The 24,372-nt window shown below is 38.7% G+C and overlaps 1 protein-coding gene across 7 annotated transcripts in view; it reads left to right on the top strand.

Moving 5' to 3' along the window:
• Positions 1-24,372, top strand: part of mast3 (microtubule associated serine/threonine kinase 3) — a 101,812-nt gene that overhangs the window by 18,295 nt on the left and 59,145 nt on the right. For 5 of the 7 annotated variants that reach the window (XM_031905219.1, XM_031905206.1, XM_031905211.1 and 2 more), the window contains exon 3: positions 9,943-10,032. In XM_031905219.1, coding sequence (XP_031761079.1) covers positions 9,943-10,032 — 90 coding nt within the window. Of the gene's footprint in view, positions 1-2,696; positions 2,794-9,942; positions 10,033-24,372 lie in introns of those variants that run through there. The other 2 variants (XM_012954218.2, XM_012954212.3) reach the window with 1 other exon arrangement.

The raw sequence follows: 24,372 nt of genomic DNA, 5'->3' as shown, positions 1-24,372 counted from the left end.
AGGCCCCGTTCTATTCAAATTCCAGTTTTTCATTCAAACCACTGCCTGGTTTCTAAGGACCCTAGCAGCAAAAAAAGCTGCTGAAACTCCAAACTGGAGAGCGCTGGACCTAAAGAACTGAAAAACCAACTGCAAATTGTCTCAGAATATCACTGTCTACATCATACTGTAAGTTAATTTAAAGGTGAACAACCCCTTAAAGAATAAATATTAAAAACAGGCAAAATTTTATTTTTCGATTTAAAGCACAAATAGTTTTTTTGCACATAAATACAGTAGGAATACATAGAAATTGAATATTGTTGAACATAGCAAAAAAATAATTGATAAAGAAACATTTTTGATTATAGTTTATGTATAGTACAGTTTATACTATAGTTTAATGAAAGTTATAGAAAAGTTATTAGAAGTTTTTTTTATATAATTTTGATACATAATTTTAATGATCCCCTTCCAGACTATGGAGTACATTTATCAAATAGTGAAACTAGACACATCACAGTGAAATTCAGCCACTCTCTATTCATCTCTTTAGAATTTTGAATTATTTATTTATTCAGAATTATTTATTCAGAATTCACCCTCTTATAAATATTCCTTTGAAAAACGAGGGGATATGTGTGGTGTGTTAGGGTGTTTAAACTTTATAAATGGGTTTAGTTCTCCTCTAGTGTTGCCAGAAAGATATTGGGCTCCTGTCACACGCAGCATTTATTGCAGCTAAGAATCCACCCGCTATGCTCAAAAATACTAACTGATGTGCCTGCAGCTGGAGCCATTGCCTCTGCCTTGGTGCAGACAAACTAAGTGGGATTTGGTAAGAAACTGCTCCTGTATGCAGTTTTACGCCAACTTTCACTCAGTGTGCTTGTACCTGGGCTGATGTAATGGTTCCGAGTGCAGGCACATCAATAAGCTCTTTTGAGTATAGCAGCCAATTCTTGCAGGCCGAGAATCCACCCTGTGCAGCATTGGACTTAGAGGACATTTATGGAGACCTTGGACAGGTTAGCCCCTTACTATTTGTAACCCTTTCTTGGCACATTCACTTAATATGGGCTGAATTTTCACAGGAGATGTGTGTTTTCAAAGAATAGTGATACTGGGAACTGGGAACAGCGCAGTGCCTCCACCTAGTGGACACTGAGGAACACACCTCTAGGGGATTTCCACTAGGAATAATCACACATGGTTTGCAGCAATATTAAACTTTATATAACTTTTGGACATAAACAGTAGAACAGCTTTTGGGTGACTGATAATCCTTTCCTGAGGAAACTTGGGAGGGCTATCCACACTGGCCCAGTCTCAGTACTTGCCCAGCTCACTTTAGATCCGGATAGACCCCCAACCCTTAAATCAGTTCAGTCCCTTCCCCAAGAGCTCTTTAGTCCCCCCAGGTAGCGCTACCTGCCCCAGAGTACCTTCCCTGTTGAAAAGGGTGGCTGCTCCCACGTAGCAGGTAATTGCAATACCTGTTCCTCCAGGGGACACACACACAGAGTACCACAGAGGACTTTATATTCCCTGGCAGTCCAGCAGACTTTTATCCTTTCCAGTCTGAACACACACTGTTTGTGCTAACTGCTCACTCTGGGTCTTCCTCTGAACTGGCAAACAACAGCAGGGGCTCCCTTTATAAGCTGCTGGGCCCGTCCCTAGATTTTTGGCTCCAAAGCTTAGGCACACCTCTCCCAGACGTGCACTGGGGCAGCCAGCCAACCAGATCCCTCCCCAGGCTGTAGCTAGGCTGGATGAGATCACAGACTGAGAAACAGGGGACAGGGTTCTCTGATCCCCTACATATTCATGCAGAGAGCATTTATGTTATGTTACTGTGGTCTCTGCACCAGATATCCCTGCAGATAAAAAATCCAGCGTGACATACAAAGTGACACTAGCCAGCCCTGTCCTTATGACCTGGCATAGGGCAGATGGTAAGTAAACGGCCCCAATGCAGCCTACAACTGCTGTCTCATTTGAATGTCTGAACGCAGGCAGTATTGTTTTCGTGGAAGAGGCCACAGGTCTTTCTGCTCTGAAACGGAGCACAGAGACCTGTGGCAAGTCAACTAGAGTGGCAAAGTTCTTAAAATGTCAGATTGTGGCAATTTTTTATTTTTTACCTTGTACCTTCCTTCCATTTTATAAATGATCCCTCTTACATCAATCTTTAGGATTAAAATGACACTATGCACAAAAGTTCCCCTTACCTTTTCTGTGAATGAAGTCAGACTCATTTACACACAGTGGGCACATTTGCACCTTGGCAGTGACCCATATCAACCAACAGTAATAGCAATGATCCTTATTTGCTAAAACTACAAGTGTGTTTTGTTTGTCTGTTGCAAGACCAAAGGGTGCACCAAAGGGGTTAAAGGTAATATTCAGCAGTTATGGTTTCTCTGTATAATAAGATATGATTAGCAACATCAAAAATAGTGCTTATCTGCCCTCTTTATTTTTCTGTCATGTTAAATGCCTGCATAGAAGCAAATTGTGAACCATGTAGATAATATTGAAGGAATTACACATTTACAAATAGTGTTCTGTAGATTCACATTACTCTGTGTGTCTGTATACACACACATGCACACATATGCTCCCTCCCTCTCCGCTCTCCCTCCCAATGGCCAGCTGTGCCTAGTACACTTATTATCTCTGCCTGTGCTGATAACATAAGGGAAATAGCAGACGGAGAGAACAAGACAGAGAGGCTACAAGCAGAAATCATCTCTAAACAGCCATGAAATCCAGAAGAGACAAGCTTAAAATCCCATCTTTAACATTAGAGTGAGTATGTGCATGGAAAATCCCTGTTGTGAAGCTTCCTGAAGCTTGGTACCGGAGGTATAACAAAGGGAGGATTTAGGATCTATAGAAATGGTTGAAACAGCTGTTGAGGTCTATTCATTTCACCAACGAAGAGTCTATCATTTATATAGAGTATAACATTTTCTTGGCACGAGACGCGACTTGCTGAGATTTTCTAAGTAAAAATGTGATCATATTAGAGACACTCCCTTTTTGGTGAATGAGGGAATCATTTAAACGAGTGAGGCAGGTACTTCTAAGAAAGGTTTCCATATTTGTAATGAGTTAATCCTCCAGTGATAGATGTTATTTTCCATTAAGTAGCCCTGCCTTTTGGTGAGTGAAACCAGCCAGCCGTTCACTAATCTGTTATTTGCAGAATTACCCTAACTGGACATGGCAAAATATATGTTAGACAATATGATGATGAGATGACTTTCTGTTAAGTCACTAACGGTTCAAGTCAGAACCCAATGAATACCATTTCTAGGGAATAATAAGTTGTCCTTCTAAATACACCGTGGCATGGGTGAGACAGTCCTCAAGTGACTTTTTCTAGTGCTGCACAGCTTACTATAGTAGGCAAGATAACTAAGGCAAACTGTCACCTGAAGAGTAAGCCTTCCATTGGTAAGATGGCATCTCAGGAATCCTGTTTTCAGTTTGGAAAGACTGCTTCAATGTATGTAAATATGTCCTTAGTAATCTAAAATTAATGGAATTAATTACTAGGCAAAATTGAGCTCTGGTTAGTTTATTTTTTTAAGGTCTCCTCCTTAGGGACCAGTATTGCAAACATAGTCTCTACTCAGCTTTAAACATTCCATCAATACTTTCACCAACATAGATCTTCTATTGTGCAGTCCTTTATTGACATTTGCATTGCATTAACCATCCTCAAGCTGCAGCTGTATCACTGGGCAGTGTAACAGTCACCTGTGTATGCCCCTGAAACATAGAGATTTTTGTAAACTATAACACAGGTACTCCATTATAAACTAGAATAAACCATTGCTGAAGGGTATGTCCTTTGCATGCTATGCTTTAGTAAATTGTGGTTTTTGCAAAGTAAAAAAGTAAAATGCACTTTTTAAATAGAAAAGTGTACTCATCAAACATACACATTACATAAAAATATGATGAAATCAACAGCTAAAGAGGGCCCTGATCTTTTGGACTTTAAGGACATGTAAAGTTTGTTTCACTGGGGGATGCCAAAATGTAAATCACCCCCACAGGCTGTTGCTCCTGTTAGGAGAGAACTACACCAGCCTGTTGAAAAAACAGTTTAAAAGCTGCACCGCCAATTTACTTACTTTTCTACCAGTGTCAAAGGCATCCCCTGTGCAACTCCATGTTTGCGCATGCGCAGAAGAGCATGCCCATTGAGATTTACTCTACTGCACATGTGCAGAATGCCAAGCGCCAAGGCAAGGAGATGCCGGCACAGTGCTCAAACTATTTTTTCCACAGGCTGGTGTCTGGGGAAAATACTTAGCAATCTATTTCACTGGGGGTTTCTAACATTTTGGCAACCCCCAGTAAATCAGACTTTACATGTCCTTTAAAATTAAAATTGAAAAGGGGGCATTAGACACAAGATTGTAATATGATCAGCTCCCAAACATGTCTGACTAGGGCCCAAGTTGTCTGATTTAATTTGGGAGTTTGGCAAAAAAATGTTGCTTTTTCTCTTTAAATTGATGTTAGTATCGTCATTTGAACCATGAGCATAGAAAGATTAATTCAGGTAACGCTATAATTGTCAAACTTTAGGTTAGCACACAATTTCACAATAATGTCCTATCCTAGTTACATCATGAGACCTGAATTAGCATGATAAATTAATATTAGTGTACTTGTTCTGTAAATATGTATATGTGTGTTTCTGTACACCTCAGTTGTCACTAGCTGCTCTGCTAGTGAACTTAAAATGTGTTTCTGCCTGGCCTTACTCCCCTCAGTAAATCTCAGTGAAACTGGTTCTTATTGCAGTGGTACTGATGGGGTTACCATGGAGACAGAATTCTCTGGCATGGAAAACTCCCCTCCATTTATAACTCAGCCTGGTACAAAGCTCTGTTCTCCCCCTCCATGATAGTGTCACACTTTATCTCTAAAAAACCTGGGGTTCCATCACATGGCATTTGAGCTCCCAGGTGATTAGATTTATTTTAGCCTGATTGCTTAGATACCAGATATCAAACTTTTATAATTATCTAGCTGGTTTTTATAAAGAAAAGCCTTCTAATAAAATTAATTTGTATTGAAACTTTCTGCTATTAATCCATCAATGTCTTGAAGTATTGTCACTTTTTTATAACTTTAAAAGTATTTTGTTTTTGTATATATTATATATCCCATTTTTTTACTGCATAAGTAGCAATACCTAGCAATATTCACTTAGTACTTTGTATGCAAACATGAGCTGATATCCATTTTTAAGAATCCGATTACACTTTTAAAGACTTTTTAAAGATTTTTTAGCAATGGCAACAAATCAGAATGTATATATTTAATACAATTAGATTTATTTTCGTAAAATTCTAGATAATTGCTAGGAAACATAATATGTGTAGGGGTCTTAGGGCCATGTGCATGTGAAGAATAATATATGATGTATATATAGGAAGCCTAAGGCTAAAATACATGTCAAATACAAGTTAAAGAATTTATCATTAATAAATCTGTTTTAGCCAAAAGTTGTATGCTGTTTTAATAGAACTACTGGATAGAAATAAATACTGAAGTGAAGCAGACACAGAGATTAGCATAGGCTGCATTTATAGCCTACATGCCTAATGCTACATGCATGACCAATGGAAATCAAACTAAGGTATGTTTAAGGTATTCTTCGAGAAGAGAAAGAAACTGGGATTTCTAACCCTTAAGCATGTGGTGTTTAAATAAGTGACTATACAGAACAGGGAAGCAGCTCATTAGGGGCTTCCTGTGTGTAATAATTAACATGATCCAGAGATGGTGAAATACATTGCTATAGCAGCACCATTTTAACCTCTCTGTTTCCTTTAATAGACAAGCCTGTGCTTACTGAATTAGCACATTTTTGATGATTTCTGAATAGTTTTATAAAAATAGTGGAAAGTGCCCTTGATTTCATTACAGTCCTATAAATGTTTACATTTTTAAAGAAAGCTATAAGTCCTGTTTACCATACTGGACAAAGTGCTGACAACTGGGGGATATTGCAACAGGGCGCTTTGATTTTGAATTATTACAGTGCGATAGTGTTTTCTATCACTTGCTCCAAGTCTTTCTTCACATAAAGGTTTGTGCTGGAATGTGCAGTTATATACCAGATGCAAAGTAGCAGTACCTGTGGGGGAGTATGCATTAGTATAACTTTCAGTGGCTGAGCAGGAACTTTATAATGTTGGACTCCAGTCTTTGTCAAGCAGGATGTCCAGATCAACGCTGTTACCCCCATCAGGCTCTTCCTACCTTTAAATTGACATGGGTGGGGAAGATTACACCAGTATACTTTTGTTACATGTTGAAGAAAATACTGTCTGACTGCATGTGATAATAGATGGAGGTGAAACACATAGGTGGAGGGTGGAGTACTTCACCTTAATCCCTAGACTCTCTGGGGAAAATATCTTAAAATATATGGTGCACTGAGCATAGAAAGGTACCTTCTCTGTTGATGGTGGATTCCACAGCTAACAATTCATAATGTGGCAAAGGGGCAGTCCATGTTTAATTATAAGCAGAGTACACCTAAGTGCGGTCATCAGTTCATCAGTTGACTATTGGTTTGCTGACTAGTGGGTAGTAGACTAGTGGGATATCCCCCTATCCAAAGCCCTTATCATGTAACCAGCTAAATTGACTGCAGGTTTATTTTATACTGGGTTTCCAATGAGTCGCACTTAATGTTTACATTTTCAATGTTATTCAATTGGAATGAATGCATTTCTTTATAAAGTAGAGGGATCCTTTCCTCAAGATAGTAAAATATGTAACACTGAAGTTTTGTGCAGGGTTTGCTCTTCTTAATTATGTACAAATAATGCCTTGTGCATACATCCTTTTCTTGGATGGGGACTTGCAAGGCAATGATTATCTAGAGAGGTTCTTTTTTAAATACTACAGCTTTAAGGATTGGTCCTGCCCCAGGTGCCTCATTGGGCCAAATGGGCCCTGTACCAACAGTCAAAGAAGGCGTATGATGTGGTAATATTTTAATTAAATAAATAAATATTGTGAGCAAGTTCCAGACCACAGTGATCTGTTTCCTATAAAATACAAGAAGGCATTTTTTTTTACTTTTTTTTTTTTTATTACTTTAGGTGGTTTGTCTAAGGTCACAAGGCAGTGACAAAGAAATCAAATCCACACTTTCCTGAGACAGAGTCCAGATTTACAGCCCAGTGATTTGTCTACTTAGTTAGACAAGTGAGTCACTATATCTGCTCCCACGTGCAGAGTGTAGCAAAATAAAAATGGAGTTTTATTAATGTGTAACAAAAGAGATAAAAGTGAAAGCAATGCTCAGATATTTACCACAATGATTTTCCCCGGAAGAATTCTGCTCATTTTAAAAGAATGTTTTTTCCCCAGAAACTCTAAGCTAAATTTTTAAACAAAAGACACCCATGTCTTGAGTAAAAAAAAAGCCTGCACAGTACTTGAAGTTATTTCTATAAAGTCTTGAAATTATTTATTGCCTTTTGATTTTAAAGACATCAAAGTCTACATTGATTTGTGTCTGTGAAGGAGTCTTTTCTCTCATTTAGTTTGAATCATCATGTGTATGGAGAATAAATACCCCCTACCTGTGTAAAATATAAGGATATCAGAAGTCACTTAGAAGTTACATGACCATATAAAACCAAAATGTTTAAGGTCATGGAACTCATGACATACCTTAATAATTTACAACAGGGGGTAGGCATGGACTACCAATCTATGGATCCTGGTATGACAGAGGGGTTGCTGTAAGATGTCTTAAACAGTTAGTATTTATTGGACCTGTGGGGGGGGGGGGTGCTGTTTAAACCTTGTACTTAGTACTGGAAATGTTAGGGCCTATTTTGAACAGCAGTCCAGACCTGACAGGGGGTACATTATTTTTTTATAATACACAACTTTCTGTGAGTCACATGACACAAATTACATCACTAACCACCAGTTATAAATGAAATTACTAAAATCGTTATATAGTGAATAATGTATTCCCTGTTGTAAAATATAATGATATTATAAGTCACAGAGGAGTTCCATGACAGATCATGGAACTAATAGCCTCATATTTTACATTTGGGGGTACATTATTATAATACACAATTGTCATGTGACAGAAATTACATCACTATTCTGTATATACATTTATAAAAGGGTATATATTATAGGACATTCATGGCTCAGGAATATTAAATATACCATATTATGTTGCACAGTGTCTCTGGTTAGAGAAATTCCCTTATCCACTTACTGTAGTCCCACAAAACATTCTTCCACTGGAATAAGGTTTATTATCATTTCATGGTATAACACCATTACATTTCCACAGCACTTTACAAAGATTATAAACAATTCTCTTCTCCAGTGAAGCTTACAATCTTAGGTCCCTATTACATTCACAACAGTAGGGCCAATTTATCAGCAGCCATTTAATCTTCCTGTATGTTTTTGGAGTGTTGGAGGAAACCAGATTAACTTTAGGAAACCCACATAGACACAGTTAGAATATACAAGCCCTTGCAGATAGGACCCCTCTCTTAGGACCCCAACACAGCAAAGCAGAAGTGCTACCCTCTGAGCCATCATGCTACCATGATTTAGTTGAAAGTCACAAAGAAGAACCTGATTTTTAAAATATTTGAATAGGATGTCTCTTTTATTTTACATACCTACTTAGCAAGTAAAGGCTCAATCTCCGTATGGCTAGTCTCAGAGCGGCCACTTTCCTTCACGTGATATAGTACCGGCTAGTGGCCACAATGTTATGGTACTTTGATATATATACACCTTTATAATGAAAACTTTATGTACCAATAATCTAGAAATTATCAATTTATGCCAATGGTGCACATGTAATTTATGGCAGCTTATGGCAGCCGTGGTAGCCATGTTTTTAAAGTGATGACCGCAAAGCAGTAATAGTAACAAATTATGACGGCATCATCATCATAATTTATTTCTATAGTGCCAGCAAGTTACCCAGCTCTTTAATTTCTAACAAACAATAATTGAACAAAAAACAGTTACAGAGTAAAGAAATAGGATCAGATGGCCCTACTCACAAGAGCTTACAATCTAAAGCATCTTTCATGATGCAGTGAAATCACACACAAATGTTTAAATATTCACTACAGCTATCTCAAGAGACAGAAATCCCTTTCTTAGTGTTCCTTATTCCTATGCCAAGAAGCACATAAAAAAGAAGTTATGTTTCTCTGATGTCATTAGCATGCTATCAGAACAGTCCCTTTACTAACCTACTGTATGCCAGCCAGAGGGGATACTTTCCAATAAATACCACCCGGCATGATAATATATTGTGATTAATCCCTTGTTCCATTAATCTCTTGTAGTTGAAGGATAACAGAATTACATTTCCATTTTCCATTTAATCCTATGTGCACATGGAAATTGATTCATGCACATGTAACCTTATTCTAGGTGTCTTTAAGCATCAGATATTATACCTACTGACTCTCGATTTGCATTTTTGTTTCTATGCCTCTCCATTAGAAACTTTACATGATTCATTACACTGGACCCACCCATAAGTCTTTAAATTTACTTTTTGCTCAGTGTTTGGACTGATTCTTATCACAATAAACAGAATGTAGAAATATAATGCATGACAGAGGTGTAGTGCATGAACCCCTGGACTGATTTGTGTAAAGGGATATATTCCTACATGTAACTGTATGTTTCCTATGCACAGATCTGAGACTGGTTGTTGTTGAGTCTACTGTATAGAATTATGTTTAAGTATTCCACTATATACATCTGCTTAGGAGCCTTGCTTGTGCATGAGGTGATATTAGTGTTCCTGTATATTATGTATTGTGTGCAGGTGTGTGTATATATATATATATATATAAAATATGTTACAAAATTGGCCTGCTAGCTGAATTCGCTCTTCCTTTGCAGTTTATCTCCGAACAACCAAAGCCCGACTCTGCTCAGCCCTTGTAGTCCTTGCAGCCCAAACAGCCCCCTGCAAACATTACACCCGTGGAGGTAAGAAGTCTATTACATAGCAAATCCACTAGCCCTTTTTCTTATTGAAAGTTTTTATATATTATGTCATTTGACACTTTGTGGATTAGGCATATACTGGCTTTATATACCATCTCAGATGCAAATTTGTTTGTTACTGTATTTATTGCATATGCTTAATGCTTAGACTGTTATACTTGCGCGTTCCTGTAAAAACCTGGAATGTGTCCGTATTACCTCTAAGTTGCCTGAGCTACTGGAAACCTTCCTACCAGTTTCATAACTTCTCAAAATCACGTTAAGGCCTGCAGAGATAACTGCTCTGACATGCTTAGCTATGGTATCAGATACTTTAAGTATCAATCTCATAAAATTGAACAGTAAATATTTATAAGCTTGAAGCATAATCCCAGACACATGGATCAGAATGGAATGTTACATAAATCTATAAGCTTAACCCAATAAGTTGCCTTGCTTCAAATGTAGTGATCTTAAGAGGGGTTTGTCCTTCTCCAAACTTTGACATATCAACATGTTGCTCACCAACCCTTTGGATGTTGCTCTCGGTAGCCTAAAAGCAGGTGCTTATTTTAGAATTTCTGGCTTGGAGGAAAGTGTTGATTGCATAAAACCCAGTGTAAAGCCAAACAGAGCCTTCTATAGGCTGCCAGTCCACATAGGGGCTACCAAATAGCCAATTATAGCTCTTATTTGCACCCCCAGGAATTTTTTCCATGCTTGTGTTGCTCCCCAACACTTTTTCCATTTGAATGTGGATCACGGGTATAAAAGGTTGGGGATCCCTGGACTAGAGCAATAGCGAAAGCAACGGATGATTTATTGCAGTAAATACAGATGATTATTTATCATTATTGCACATAACTTGTGAGGGGCTGTAATGTATATATTTTATCATCTCTATTTGGAGAGAATGCCCATTAGACTTGCAGTTTTGGCTTAATTAATGAAAATTTAATTCTCACACTTTACAACTTATTTTAGTGGTAATTTGTGTACAATGTACATCTTGATGTTAAACTGGTTACATAGTGTATTACTGGCTCTGATACCTGAAACAATGTAGCAGAAGCAGCTGAAAAAAAGACCTGTAGGAGACTTGACTTCTGCTATCATTGTAGCAAGTGTCAGACCCAGAGGGATAAACAAATACTGATTTCAATAGCAGTGACATTTACAAATAAACCATTTTATGTTTTTAATAATGTATATGGGGATATACATCCCCTATTTCAATAATTAGTCAGGGGCAGTTTAAGGGTCCTGTTGTTTGGTTTCTATGGGTTACTGTTCCTGGGCAAACTTAGTTTCTTTTATTGCATAACCCCTTAAAACCTGTAAGTTTCCAAAAGGCTGTCGGTTTGATGCTGGTAATTGCAGCTTTAACAGTTGATGGGTCAAAGGCACAACGTCTCTGCATTACATAATTTTCTTTGTCCTAGATTGTTCCTAGCCTTCTTGCAGTGCCTGCAGTTTAAATCACTACAACAAGCCCTTTTGTAAGACTATAACAGGGAAAGCCCAATACTAGGAGGACTGTAATTCAAATACATTGGTACACTACATGATGGAATGATTATTTTCAGTTTTATCCTCCATCACCCCCTAGAGGTTCACCAAATGCACTGTGCAGCACCAGAGCTCTGTATACCACAAGTTTCTAAAACCCTGTTGTACATTGGCTGGTTCCCCCTTCGTGACAGGGTTAATGTACAGTTTAACCTGAAGAAAGGGTTGCAAATTGACGCACACATCTGACAAACAAACCTAAAGATAAATGTATGTCTAATTCTAATAGAATGTAATCATTCAGTATATAGAAAAATGCTGGGTGGTCTCCATCTGTAGACTATCTTCCTGTGTATTTCCCACTGACCCCCAGGCTGCTTAGCACACACTCTAATCCTGTGGCAAATGGCAGTATGCCAGCAGAGAGAAAATATTAAGAGAGGAAATGTCATCCACGGGAGGAGGGGATGTCCCTCGATCCCACAGTGCAGTAGCTGCAGCTGTAATGAGGATGGGAAGGAATCCATGGCGTTTCCAGGGAAACACCATATGGCTCCCAGCTAACATGGAAATAAGGGAACCAGTCTCTGCAGGATAACAGTAATAGGGAATTTCCATATAGCCTTTTAACGTATTTAATGTATTGTCTGCATGAAGATTGCATTTAAAAAGACAAAATGCAAACACTCACCGAAGGATACTGTATGATATTTTACTGTTTCTACATTAATGAGTGAAGTCAGTTTGACTGCAATCTACACACTTCACGCTGGTTTATTCCCACTGAGAAGGAACATAGAGGTAGAAGATGAAAAAGAATATCTCAATTATGTAATCTTGAGCTAGTATTAGTCAGTTGTCTATTCTACCTTACATACCATATGAAATCTGCTAGTGTTTCTAGCGTTAGCCTTTACTTAATACCTAATATAGGCAGCAGTTGCTTTTAGTGTGAGCTTCAGAACAAACCAGGTAATCATTAATGTGTAACTGGCAGAGATAAAATGATCATACTGTATCAGAAAGGGTGGAGACCTTATCGCTTGCATTTATTGGCATATAGTTAGAATGGGGGTATATGTAGCCTATGCACACTTATACTGTGCATATGTGTTTCTTGGAGACATACAACATCCACACAACAGTTGTAATCTTTAATCAATTCTAGAGAGGTGTATTAAAGGGAAACTATAACAATTATAACCAGATATTACTTTGTACTTATGGGATATCAAAACACAGGTCAGTGTATTATTTTGCTTTGAAACATTTTTTATCTGAATTAATAAGTGGGGGGAGGGTTGCCATACTGTATGTTATTCAGGTGAGTGAAAAATAAACTGCTGGCCTGGTAGCAGAAACAAAGAATACTATATATCTTTACCAAGCAAAAACATGTAAACAGATTTACTCCAATATATGATAAAAATGATGCAGAACATTATTTTTGCAAGATCATAATCTGTAGGATGGAGCATTGATGAAGTGTTACCAATCCAGTGCGTGTGTTTTAACTTTGGTAAATTGCATGTTATTTCCTATACAAAGCACAGTGGCGTATGGTGACACCCAGTGGCATGAATAGAGACTACAGTGCAACAACATTAGACCTTAGATTGAGACACCTTTAAGACACCTTTGTGTCACCTCATTTTAATTTTAAAATCTCCAGAACTGCTAAAGCAACCTGCTCTTTACTTGGGTACATTGGATTAATACCTCAATCTTTTTTTAAACACAAAAGAGAAAGAAGAAAATACCTCAATGGCCAACACTACTGAAAAACTAAGATTACTGGCAATGGGGATGTGACCATAGGACTCATATAGATATGCAAGTGCAAACTGCAAAAAAACATGCAGTTGCATGCATATTCACAAAGGTACTTGCTGTAAAATGCTGGTTAATTACACCAACTAATTAATGGTACATTTTGTTCATTTTGAGGGCTCACAAACTATTTTTTACCCCAGACATGTTAACTCCCCTGTATTTGTTGGGAGACTCCCTGACCAGGGCCGGAACTAGGGGTAGGCAGAAGAGGCAGCTGCCTAGGGCGCAATGATTGGGGGGCACCAAGGAAGAGCCTCTCCTGCCTACCCCTAGTCCTGCTACTTTGTCATTGCCCCCTCCGCTTGTCATTAGCAGTGGAGCCAATGACCGATCGGATCGCACCATCAGGGGGGAGGTGGCTGGCCGGGTTGCCTAGGGCGCCCGGTCGGCTTGGCCCGCCCCTGTCCCTGACTTCAGCCCCTCTCCCCCAGATACAGGTCCTTCTCCCACTGTCCATAATTTGCACCTGAAACCTAACATACACACCCCTTCAAACTGCATAGATTTGTCACCTCTTGTCCTCTGATATCAAAGGCCAAAACTAAGGGCAGACAGAGGGTGCAATGACACTTACCTCTTCTGTCACCTACCCTTAGTCTGGCCCTTATTCCATCACCTTGTTGGTAATCCCCACCCCAGTCAACATGCACATGCCCAGGGGTGGAGGGTTAGGTGGCCAGCTGGGTTGCCTAAGGTGCCTGGCCAGCTTGGCCTGGTGTGGCTGATATTGTTTGGAGCAGTAGACCAGGGAGCACGGCAGGAGGGCAGGGAGAAGGCCAGGGTATAACAACCTTAAACTGGATCCAGGTTGGCATCTCTTGTACAATGCCCCGCACTTAACACCCTCTTGATACTGCAGATGGAGCACATTGCACTTCTTAAATTATCCTTCAAGCACTGACCTAACTGGAAACTTGCCCTGTGCTTTTAGTAGCACCAAGGGAGCACTGGAAGGAGACCTCAATTGTGCTTTTTATTGCTTTTGAATTTTTTCTATGTGAACAAAATAAGGGCTTTGGCAGTTCTATAGGTACATTATTTATACACAAGGTAATGGATTAGAATTGACTCCCTTTCACACACAGATAGGGGAGGAGTACTCGGAATCCTTCTCAGTTTCTACGTTTTTGTACCTACTGAAAGTAGATGACCTCAGCAACCGATCTTTTATTTTCTATATCACCACCCAACCAGGGACTTTGATTCATAGCTATGAATACATATCCATTATCCAAGCAAAAGAAGAAAAAAAGGTATAAGTTACACTGCTTATTTATTTTCCCCCAATCCCTCAGGATTCCATTAGGATTTGGGGAAAAGGGTGGTTAAGGACATGGAAGAAAGAATAGTTATAAGTTAGTGAAGAGAAATGTACCTGTAGAAACTAATAATATAAATTAGTAAATTTGTATTAAAGGGTAGATAAAATACCTACTGCTATGTGATATATGTGTGATTATAAAAATACAATGGCATGCTTTAAAATGAATGTGTGGGAGTAACTTTCCTTTTCACTGCTGACTTAAACAGAAATTGCCTTCTGTCTCTTACAAGTTTAAGCCTATGTTCCCAGCATGACAGCATACAATTCCCAAAGTGCAATATAACGATATATGAAAGCGTTACACAAAATACAGTTGTTTACTATTAGAAAGTACAAATAAGGAAGTTGTTCTGTTGCACAGGAAGTGAGAAGCACAAATGAGAAGTTCTTATTTGGCAAACTGGATCCACTCGCAGTATAAAGGAACCATGACACGTAAACTGTATATTGTACGTGCAGAAATATGATCTTTTACATAAAATCACCTTGATGATTAGCTTTGCTTCCTTGTCTACTGTGAACAAAAGAAAAATGTATAGATATTTGCTGTAGGTGCCACAAAACAACTATTTTTCATTTTAAGGTGACATTCGGAGAATATTTGCATTTGGTTTTTATTCCTTATTTATTGTTTTTAATTATGTAGCTTTTTGTTCACCAACTCTCCAGTTTCCAATTTCGGAAGCTATTTTGTTGTTAGGGTCCAGTTTACTCTAGTAGCCAGGCAGTGGATTCAGTTGGAGACTGGCAAATCTCCCTTGTCACGGGCGACTAATCTCCCCGAACTACCATCCCACCGGCGAACATGTAAGTCGCCAGTGGGATGGCACACGATGCGCAGGCGATTTCGGCAAATCGGCAAAGTTGGCTCGCGAGGCATTTTCGGCGATTTGCCGAAATCACGCCGCCGCGTGTGCCATCCCACCGGCGACTTACATTTTCGCCGGTGGGATGGCAACTGATGGCAACTCGGGGAGATTAGTCGCCCGCGAACAGGGAGATTTGTCGCGGGCGACTAATCTCCCCGTGTGCCAGAGCCCTAAAAAGGTATTCTCCCTTCCTTTCCCTCCTTGCTTCATAATGCACATGTGTTTCATTCCCTCCCCCCCCCCTCTGGCAGATCCGCTTCTGATTGGCTGGTGGGTATGTGTAGCTCAGAACAGGAGACAGAATCAAGTTACACACATGCTCAGAGAATAGGAAGGACAGAGAGATTTCAGTGATGTCACTGTAGTCTTCACACTGCTGTAGGCTGCCAGCACCATATCTCAGAGAAGCAAGCAGGGATCTGGGAATTTAGATATGCAGTAAGTACTTAAAAAGAATGCCTTTAGACTTACTTTTAATTTATATTAACCTTTCATTGTCCTTTAAACACAATCGGAATTTACAAATATAAATGTATTATATTGGGAGGTGGTAGACATGCCTGATTCCACAGACTGAATCCAACCTGTGACTAACAATTTCACAGCATCCCTTTTACAATAAAACATTTCATCCAGTTCAAAATAGGAAGGGGCAGGACCATGAGTTGTGGGATGATGAAGTAATGGGGTAAGCTCCCCAACTGCATATATCGTTGTGTGTCTGTGGCTCCGTTACAATATTATTTGCTGGGGACAGGGACCTGCCAGTCCTACGGAAGGCTTGCACAACCAGAGCAGTGGATGTGATATTTATACAGGTTTGTGATGAAAACTATTGTGTTTGAATACAATGTTAACCACAAATAAAAAAAGAATCAGACCACATCAAGTTTAGTTCCCAAGCTTCCTCATCTTATTAGATATACTTGATGCCATTTTCTATTCCCAATGCCTTCAATGCTGGTTTCAGAAAGAATACCATGGAGACAGAAACACCTCTTCAAAGACAAACTAAGCAATCAAAAAGAAGAGACAGCAAGAAAGTTGAAGAGCTAGAAATAATGCAATTGCACAAAGATGGGGCCCAGGAGACACTGTAAAAAAGTCACATGGTTTTATCAACATTTTTTGTGCAGACAAGAGTAGAGGTGATAAAGTACTGAATATTCACTGCACTGGATGACCACAAAAGGAGAGAGATTCCTTGTGACTCCAAATTTTCCTGCAAGAAAATCTTGTCTTTTGTCTCCCTGGAACATGAAAATACCAGAAGTAAAGAATGTTATAAAGCAATGTCTAGTCTGGATCTCAGCAATGATTAAAGGAATTTGTAAATACAGAACTTAGATTTTCTGAGCAAGTTTAAAAGGGAAATGACCTGTGAAGAGCTTTATTCTTTATGTTCCCAGAACCAGAAGTGAAAAAATTATGTAGCTGGACTTCTTCAGGAAAAAAAGCCATAACAAAAGTAGCCATTTCTTGTGTTTAGTTACTGTTAACAGCTTTCACCCTGAATGTGCACACTTAGGGGCTGATTTACTAACCCACGAATCCGACCCGAATTGGAAAAGTTCCGACTTGAAAACGAACATTTTGCGACTTTTTCGTTTGTTTTGCGATTTTTTCGGATTCTGTACGAATTTTTCGTTACCAATACGATTTTTGCGTAAAAACGCGAGTTTTTCGTATCCATTACGAAAGTTGCGTAAAAAGTTGCGCATTTTGCGTAGCGTTAAAACTTACGCGAAAAGTTGCGCATTTTTCGCGTAAGTTTTAACGCTACGCAAAATGCGCAACTTTTTACGCAACTTTCGTAATGGATAGGAAAACTCGCGTTTTTACGCAAAAATCGTATTGGATCCGAAAAATTCGTAAAGAATCCGAAAAAATCGCAAAACATACGAAAAAATCGCAAAGTACCGATCATTACGAAAAAAACGCAATCGGACTCCATTCGACCCGTTCGTGGGTAAGTAAATCAGCCCCTTAGTATAGGGCATGGTATTGCTATAAGCAGAGGCCTGGGTTGCTCCAGGCAAGTGTCTGCTATTTCTGTAAACAAGCTAGGTGCACGATAGGCTAGGCATGATGCTGAACACGCACACTTGGGCTTGCCCTCTTAGTCATGACCAAACGTTTATTAGGAATTATATGTAATGATATTGTTAGTAACAGGAAATTTCCTGGATACTTTCATTTTCAAGGCCTGTGTCACAATGAACCCTTTGAGCAAAGTATTTGGAGTGTTATTCATGTTGGTAATTTTTTGGGGGTTTGTAATTTAATTCTCTTTTTATATATTCTTCTGGAACTTTCCAACCTTTGCAATCCTTTCCTCAACCTCTCTGTTGCCTCTTGTCTTCTTCCCAACCACCAGTCCAGTCCTTGTTACCACTTTTTCCCTATCACATCAAACATTTTTTGTCTCCTGTAAGACATGTAAATTCTCTGTGGTGTTAAATGGGTAGTTAACCTTAAAATGAGCATTTATTATGATCTAGAGCAAGGGTCACCAAACTTTCTTACTCGTAAGCCACAGTCAAATGTAAAAAGACTTGGAGAGCAACACAAGCATCATAAAAGTTCATGGAGGTGCCAAATAAGGGCTAAGATTGGCTATTAGGAAGCCTCTATGCACACTATCAGCTTACAGGAGGCTTTATTTGGTAGTAAATTTTGTTTTTATTCAACCAAAACTTGCCACCAACTCAGGAATTCAAAAATAACTACCTGGTTTGGGGGCACTGAGAGCAACATCTAAGGAGTTGGTGGGCAACATGTTACCCATAAGCTACTGGTTGGAGATCACTGATCTAGAGTATTCTAAGTAGTATTGAAAGATAATCTTACAAGTTTTTTAATCATTTATATTTATTGTCTGAAAGCCTCAGGCTTATAATTTTAAATACTGTTTGGTTTAAAGGATTAATTACCCTAACAAAATCAGGCAGCAGTAAGGAAGTCTAATTGGAATATCAAAAGGAGAAGGACTAAAAAGAGATATAGCAAAAAGAACAACAAAATCAAAGGTGACACAGGGAGGCCCATTTTTCAGCATTCCCGATTTCATGGTTTAGGGCTCTGGCACACAAGGGAGTTTAGTCGCCCGCAACAAATCTCCCTTGTTGCGGGTGACTGAACTCCCCGTTATGACATCCCACCGGGAAATGTAAATCGGCAGTGGGATGGCATACGCGGTGCGATTTGCGGATCGCGTCACCGCGTATGCCATCCCACCGCGATTTACATTTTTGCCGGTGGGATGTCATATTGGGGAGATTAGTCACACGCAACAAGGGAGATTTGTCGCGGGCGACTAATCTCCCCGTGTACCAGAGCCCTTAAACCACGACTAAACTCATTTTCACAAATGTCAGCCATTTATCAAAAGATCCGAACCTGAAAAAGCACGAATGAAAAAAGATGCGGAGAACTGCAACTTTTTAATATTGTTGCACAAATGACAGTGTAAAAAAAAACCCTCTAAAACCATAAACCAAAGAAAAATCTTCCAGTTGTAAAAGGGACATCTGCCATTGAGTTCCTTATGATCTCAACAGGTTTCAGATGGTGTATTTTTCTTTTTGGATTTGTTGTGGTTATTTTGGCACCAAAAAATACAAATCATGAAAAAAAAATTAAGTGTTTTTAAATGCCCCCATCACTGTGGTTTTTCAGTTTCTTGGGTCAGACAACCTGGTACCAGGTTCAGTTTTAGGCTGGAAAAAGAAAGGGTATAAATGCTAATAATTCAAAAACAATCTATAACATAACAGTTAATCTAAAGGTGGGCCTCTATTACGTACTCTCCTCAAACAGTTCACTGTACAAAAAAATATTGTTACTCATAGTAAAAGTCATGACAGTAAAAGTATTGAAGTGTGTACTGTATGTAATTGGAGGTAAAACATAATGGTTAATGTTACCAAAAGTCACCACAGGCTGGCTTTTCCCTGGAAATTGTCACATGGGCACTTCTAGTTACAGGAGGAGCTAGAATATATTTAGGAATTTTGGATATTTATAGCCAGACACGACATATTGTAATTATTATAGAATTTGCAGTATGAGGCTTCAGTGAAGAATTAGAGCAGTTACAAGATGCAAGTAGTGTTTCCTTTAGAATCCTGGCCCTGCTTGTCTAGGAAACTGACAAGAGTCCTATTCTCTGTAACTATATATTGTGACCCATCTATACACAGATAAACTGTTCTTAAACCTTTTTTAGCATGGTCTCATATGCTTATCCTAATCAACTCACAGACATTTGTAAAATGACAATTACAGTAACAGGTATCAGGTATAAAGTAAATTATTACATTGACTCAACCAAATTCACATCTATTGGAATGCATATTTAAGCTTGTAAGCTGAAGTTGCAGCAGCTACTTCCATGTATAGGAAGCAAGGAGTACACCACTTCTGTGTATAAAGTAATAATGTTTTTATAGTGTTTTGCTAAATAATAACTTCATGACCTTAACAAAACTGAAATGCACTCTTTTAGAGTAGCATAGGCCTGCTTGATTGTTTTGCTGGACACACAAAGCCTGATTTCTATTTATATGGATACTAATGCAATTTGAAATGAAGTGTGAGTGGTTACATTATACTCATAGAAGTTAATCAACTTTAGTACATTAATTGGTGATTATATAAATCAATGTAATAAACTGTATGAAACTGAATCCCATGCAAAAGAATAATTGTAGGGGAAGGAGATGATGTAGGAGTAAAGGAGGTAGAAAGGAGTCTTCTGAGTTTCATTGACTGCAGTAACCAAAGAAAGCTAGCCTGTCACTTTGCAAGTGATAATGAGGTTTTACAAATAGATATTTAATGCTGAAATAATGCAAAAAATTGATGCACAATTACCACTAACAGTTACATACAGTTTCAAAAGTAGGAACCATTGGGATAGTAGCATAAAATAGTATTATATGTTATATATTTGCAGTAAACATGACTCAACTGAACTTTATTTTATTAGTTCAAAAAAGACAATGTTTAAGTGATATTTGATTATTTACTGCCTTGCTTTGCCTCTGGCTACTTGGATCCTTGGTGACAGTCTTCTAAATTAGTAACTTGCAGAGGAACGAGTACGGTCAGCATTTCCATCACTCCTGCTGAGCCAAACAGATTCACATAAGAGCTGCCCTAGTATTTTCACAGTATGACTGCAAGTAACTCCCAAAAAAAGAAAACTGACAAACGAGATAATTTATTTCTAGCTCAATGGTTCCTACTTTTGAAACTGTATAAATATTTTCTTTGAAGCATCATTTTATTTAGATTTTTGTTTTTGTATATAATTGTCAAGTTTCCAAAAAAGTTGGGACACTAGATAATAGAATGATTTGCAAAATATTTAAACCGTACTTTTAAATGCAAATAGTACAAAGACAACATATCAACTATTGAAAATTAGAAATTATGTTTTCTGAAAAATATATGCTCAGTTTGAATTTGATGCCGGTACAGGTTTGAAAAAAAGTGGGGACAGTGGCATGTTTCCCACTGTGTTGCATCTCTTGTTCGTATAACAACACTCTAACTGTTTAAGAACCAAAGAAGACCAATTGCTGAAGTTCTGAAAATAAAATGTTGTCCCATTCTTGTCTGATAAAGGATTTCAGTAGGTCAACAGTTCAGGGTCTCCTTTGTCGTATTATTCATTACATAATGCACCAAATATTTTCAGTGGCTACCAGGTCTGGACTTCAAGCATGCCAGTTTAGCACCTGGACTCTTTTACTACAGAGCCATGCTATTGTAATATATGCAGACTGCTGTTTGGCATTGTCTTGCTGAAATAAGCAACTTCCCTGAAAAACATAACGTGTATGGCAGTATATGTTGCTCCAAAACCTGTATATATTGTTCAGCATTAATGGTGCCTTCCCAGTTGTGCAAGTTACACATGCCATGCGCACGAAACCCCTATACCTTTACAGATGCTGCCTTTTGAACTATGTGCTGCTAACAATCAAGATGGCTTTTATCCACTTTAGTCTGGAGGACAAAGCATCTCATGTGCCAACAGCCTATTCACATTCCATGAAAAAATTGACAAGGCATTAACAAGGATAAAGGATTTGCCTCAGTATAGGAATCCAACCTTTCAACATCATTCAGATATCTAAAAAGACATAGGGAATGCCCCAGTGAAGACTGGTTGTCCTCAAGGATAGTCTTGTGTCTTGTGCACATACATGGAGGTAGTGTAAAGGTACAAGGTTTACTATAGATCTAGTCACCTATAGCAACCAATCAGCAGATAACATTTACTGGTCACCTGTTTGATAGCAAAGAGCTTATGGTGTATTGTGATAGGTCAACCATGCATAGCTGGTTGCTGGATCTATATAGTGTATTGATTGGTTTTCTATCCTTGGTCTTTAAAATCAGTGACATTTACAGTAATGAACCCCTTTGTAATTTTGGTTGTGCTTTCTAAAACTGATAATAATCGTCCTTGTCATTTATATTTGCTTGGGAAGAACATTTACATCTTTGTCCCCAGAACCCTTTGCTCACAGGAAATTCCATGCTACATTCATTAACCCAGTATCCGTGGGATGTGGGGTCTTGTGAAACATCGCACTTCAGAAGATCAACCATCCTTTTCCTGTGTTACTCACCTCACGTCTTTTTTTATTTATAGCTCTGAGAGCATCTAGACGATGTGCGATTACACGTTATTTCAAAGCATTTGTAGGGTTAGGTGTTGCTTGTCTTTAACAAGTGCATAAATGTTAACTGTATTAGATCCAGCACTTTAAAAACCATACTGTTCATGTTCATACTATGCTGTTATTAATATTTTTTATTTATATACCTGTTACGACATTGTACACAGCATTTAATAAAGATAGCTCAGGAAGTACATCAGCTACAGTAGAGCTTATTACAGGGAAATAAGACTGCATGTACATTGCAATAGGATGCCCCAGTTATCTGGTTTAACTAAATAAGGTGAAAAAAACCAGGCAACACAAACAAAAATGAACAGAGGCTTTCAAATATTTTTATAGTTTCTTATGTCCAGCTATTTGTTTTCAGTATAAAGTAAAGACAGGTAAAAGCCATTTGCAAACGTTTCCACTGTTCAATGCATAATGAGGCAATATAATAAATGGTGCAAAGTTTGGTCTAGGTCTAGTAACAAATTAAAATACTGTAGTAATTGGCTTGCCTTCTGAAATTAAAGCTGGCCATACATTAAAAGATCTGCTTGTTTGGTGGGGGGCCTTGAGGTGGACAATACTGACGGTTAATGCTACCCAAAGGGGAGAGGGCGGCATCAACGAGCCATTGCAGTCCTCACCCAGATGGGAGTTTTAAACCTGCTTGTTTATTATCTGTCCAATTTTTGGCCAGATATCAGTCAGGCGGGCCTGTTGGAGGGCCCCATACACAGGCCAATAAGCTTAAACTACAGCTTTTATCAGCCCATGTTTGGCCACCTTAAGAATGTTACTGGTTTCTTTGGGTAAGTAGACTTGAATCAAACATTGCATCTGCCACTGCACTGTAACATTAATACTACAATTAAACAAAAGTGAACAGATAAGTGGAAATAAAGCAAAAAAAAAAGCAAAAAAATAAGGTCAGAAAACAAAAATCGCTATTCCATAAAGTTCATACAAGAAAGACAGCTTGCCTCAAGGCATGTATAGAGTCCTATGTGGTTATCCATGTACCACCCAGATGCTCATAGTTTTTTTCAGGGCACCCTCTGGCAGTGGCATAACTAGAGTTTGTGGGGGCCCCCTGCAGAGGAACTTTCAATGTCCCCGGTTAACACTTCCCTTTGCCATCCTTTCCCTTCCAGTCCCCTCTGCGGGCTCCGCCTCTGCCTCCACCCTGTGTGCGTCCCTATTCCCTTTGTCCTCCCTCCCTCCCTGGCATTGCCAAGGGTGGAAGAAGGTAGGACAAAGAAAGTCCCACTGCAGTGACATTGTGCAACGTGTGATGGCACTTACGGGGGGACGTGGCAGTGAACCAGAAGCGACAGCAGGCGTTTGTAGAGGTCTCCTCAGATCCCAGCAGCAGCAGGGACCCTTCAGGACTCGAGGCCCCCCTGTTGCATTGTCTGCGGGGGCCTTAATTACACTACTGCCCTCTGGCTACATCTGTTAATTGATTAATATTTTTTAGAAATTTAGGACACTTGGCAGGAAAGACTCCTGGTTGCAATTCAGCTATTCTATAATGCTTTTACTTGTTAGTTAAACCATTAATAACATTTTACATAAAGAATGACCATTTAAAATTCATGCCAAACCCCAAAGAAAATAGTAATATATGCAAAGGACTATATTAATTCAGTGAAGACGGATGTAAAGCAGAGCTGAGAGGATTGTGTCTCTTCCCTATATATTCATCCTTACTCTCATTTCCAAAAAAGTTCTGGTCCAGGCAGTCTTCCTTCTGTCACTCACTAGCATATAATTAAAAAAGATGAAATCATTTTTTATCAAAATGATCCCTTATCCAGAAAACACCAGGTCCTGGGTGTAAATAACAGATTATATAAACCACTTTAAATATTTTTAATATACTCTGAAACCCTATATAATAAAGAAAAAGCAAACTAAGGCTTTAAATTATTGTCATGTAACAATGATGACTGAATGCTTAACTAGATGTGCTAATTCCTATCATAATAATGTAGGGTGCCAGGAGTTAAGATGGCCAAACATAGATCAATCCTCCATGTTAACCCACTCATCAGCCTCCAGGCTAAACAGCCGAATACTGTACCAACTGTACACACTTGCATGGCCACATTCATTGTCCAGT

The sequence above is a fragment of the Xenopus tropicalis genome, chromosome 1, assembly GCF_000004195.4.
Source record: "Xenopus tropicalis strain Nigerian chromosome 1, UCB_Xtro_10.0, whole genome shotgun sequence".
Classification (NCBI taxonomy): domain Eukaryota; kingdom Metazoa; phylum Chordata; class Amphibia; order Anura; family Pipidae; genus Xenopus; species Xenopus tropicalis.
This window is presented reverse-complemented; position numbering and strand designations above follow the sequence as displayed.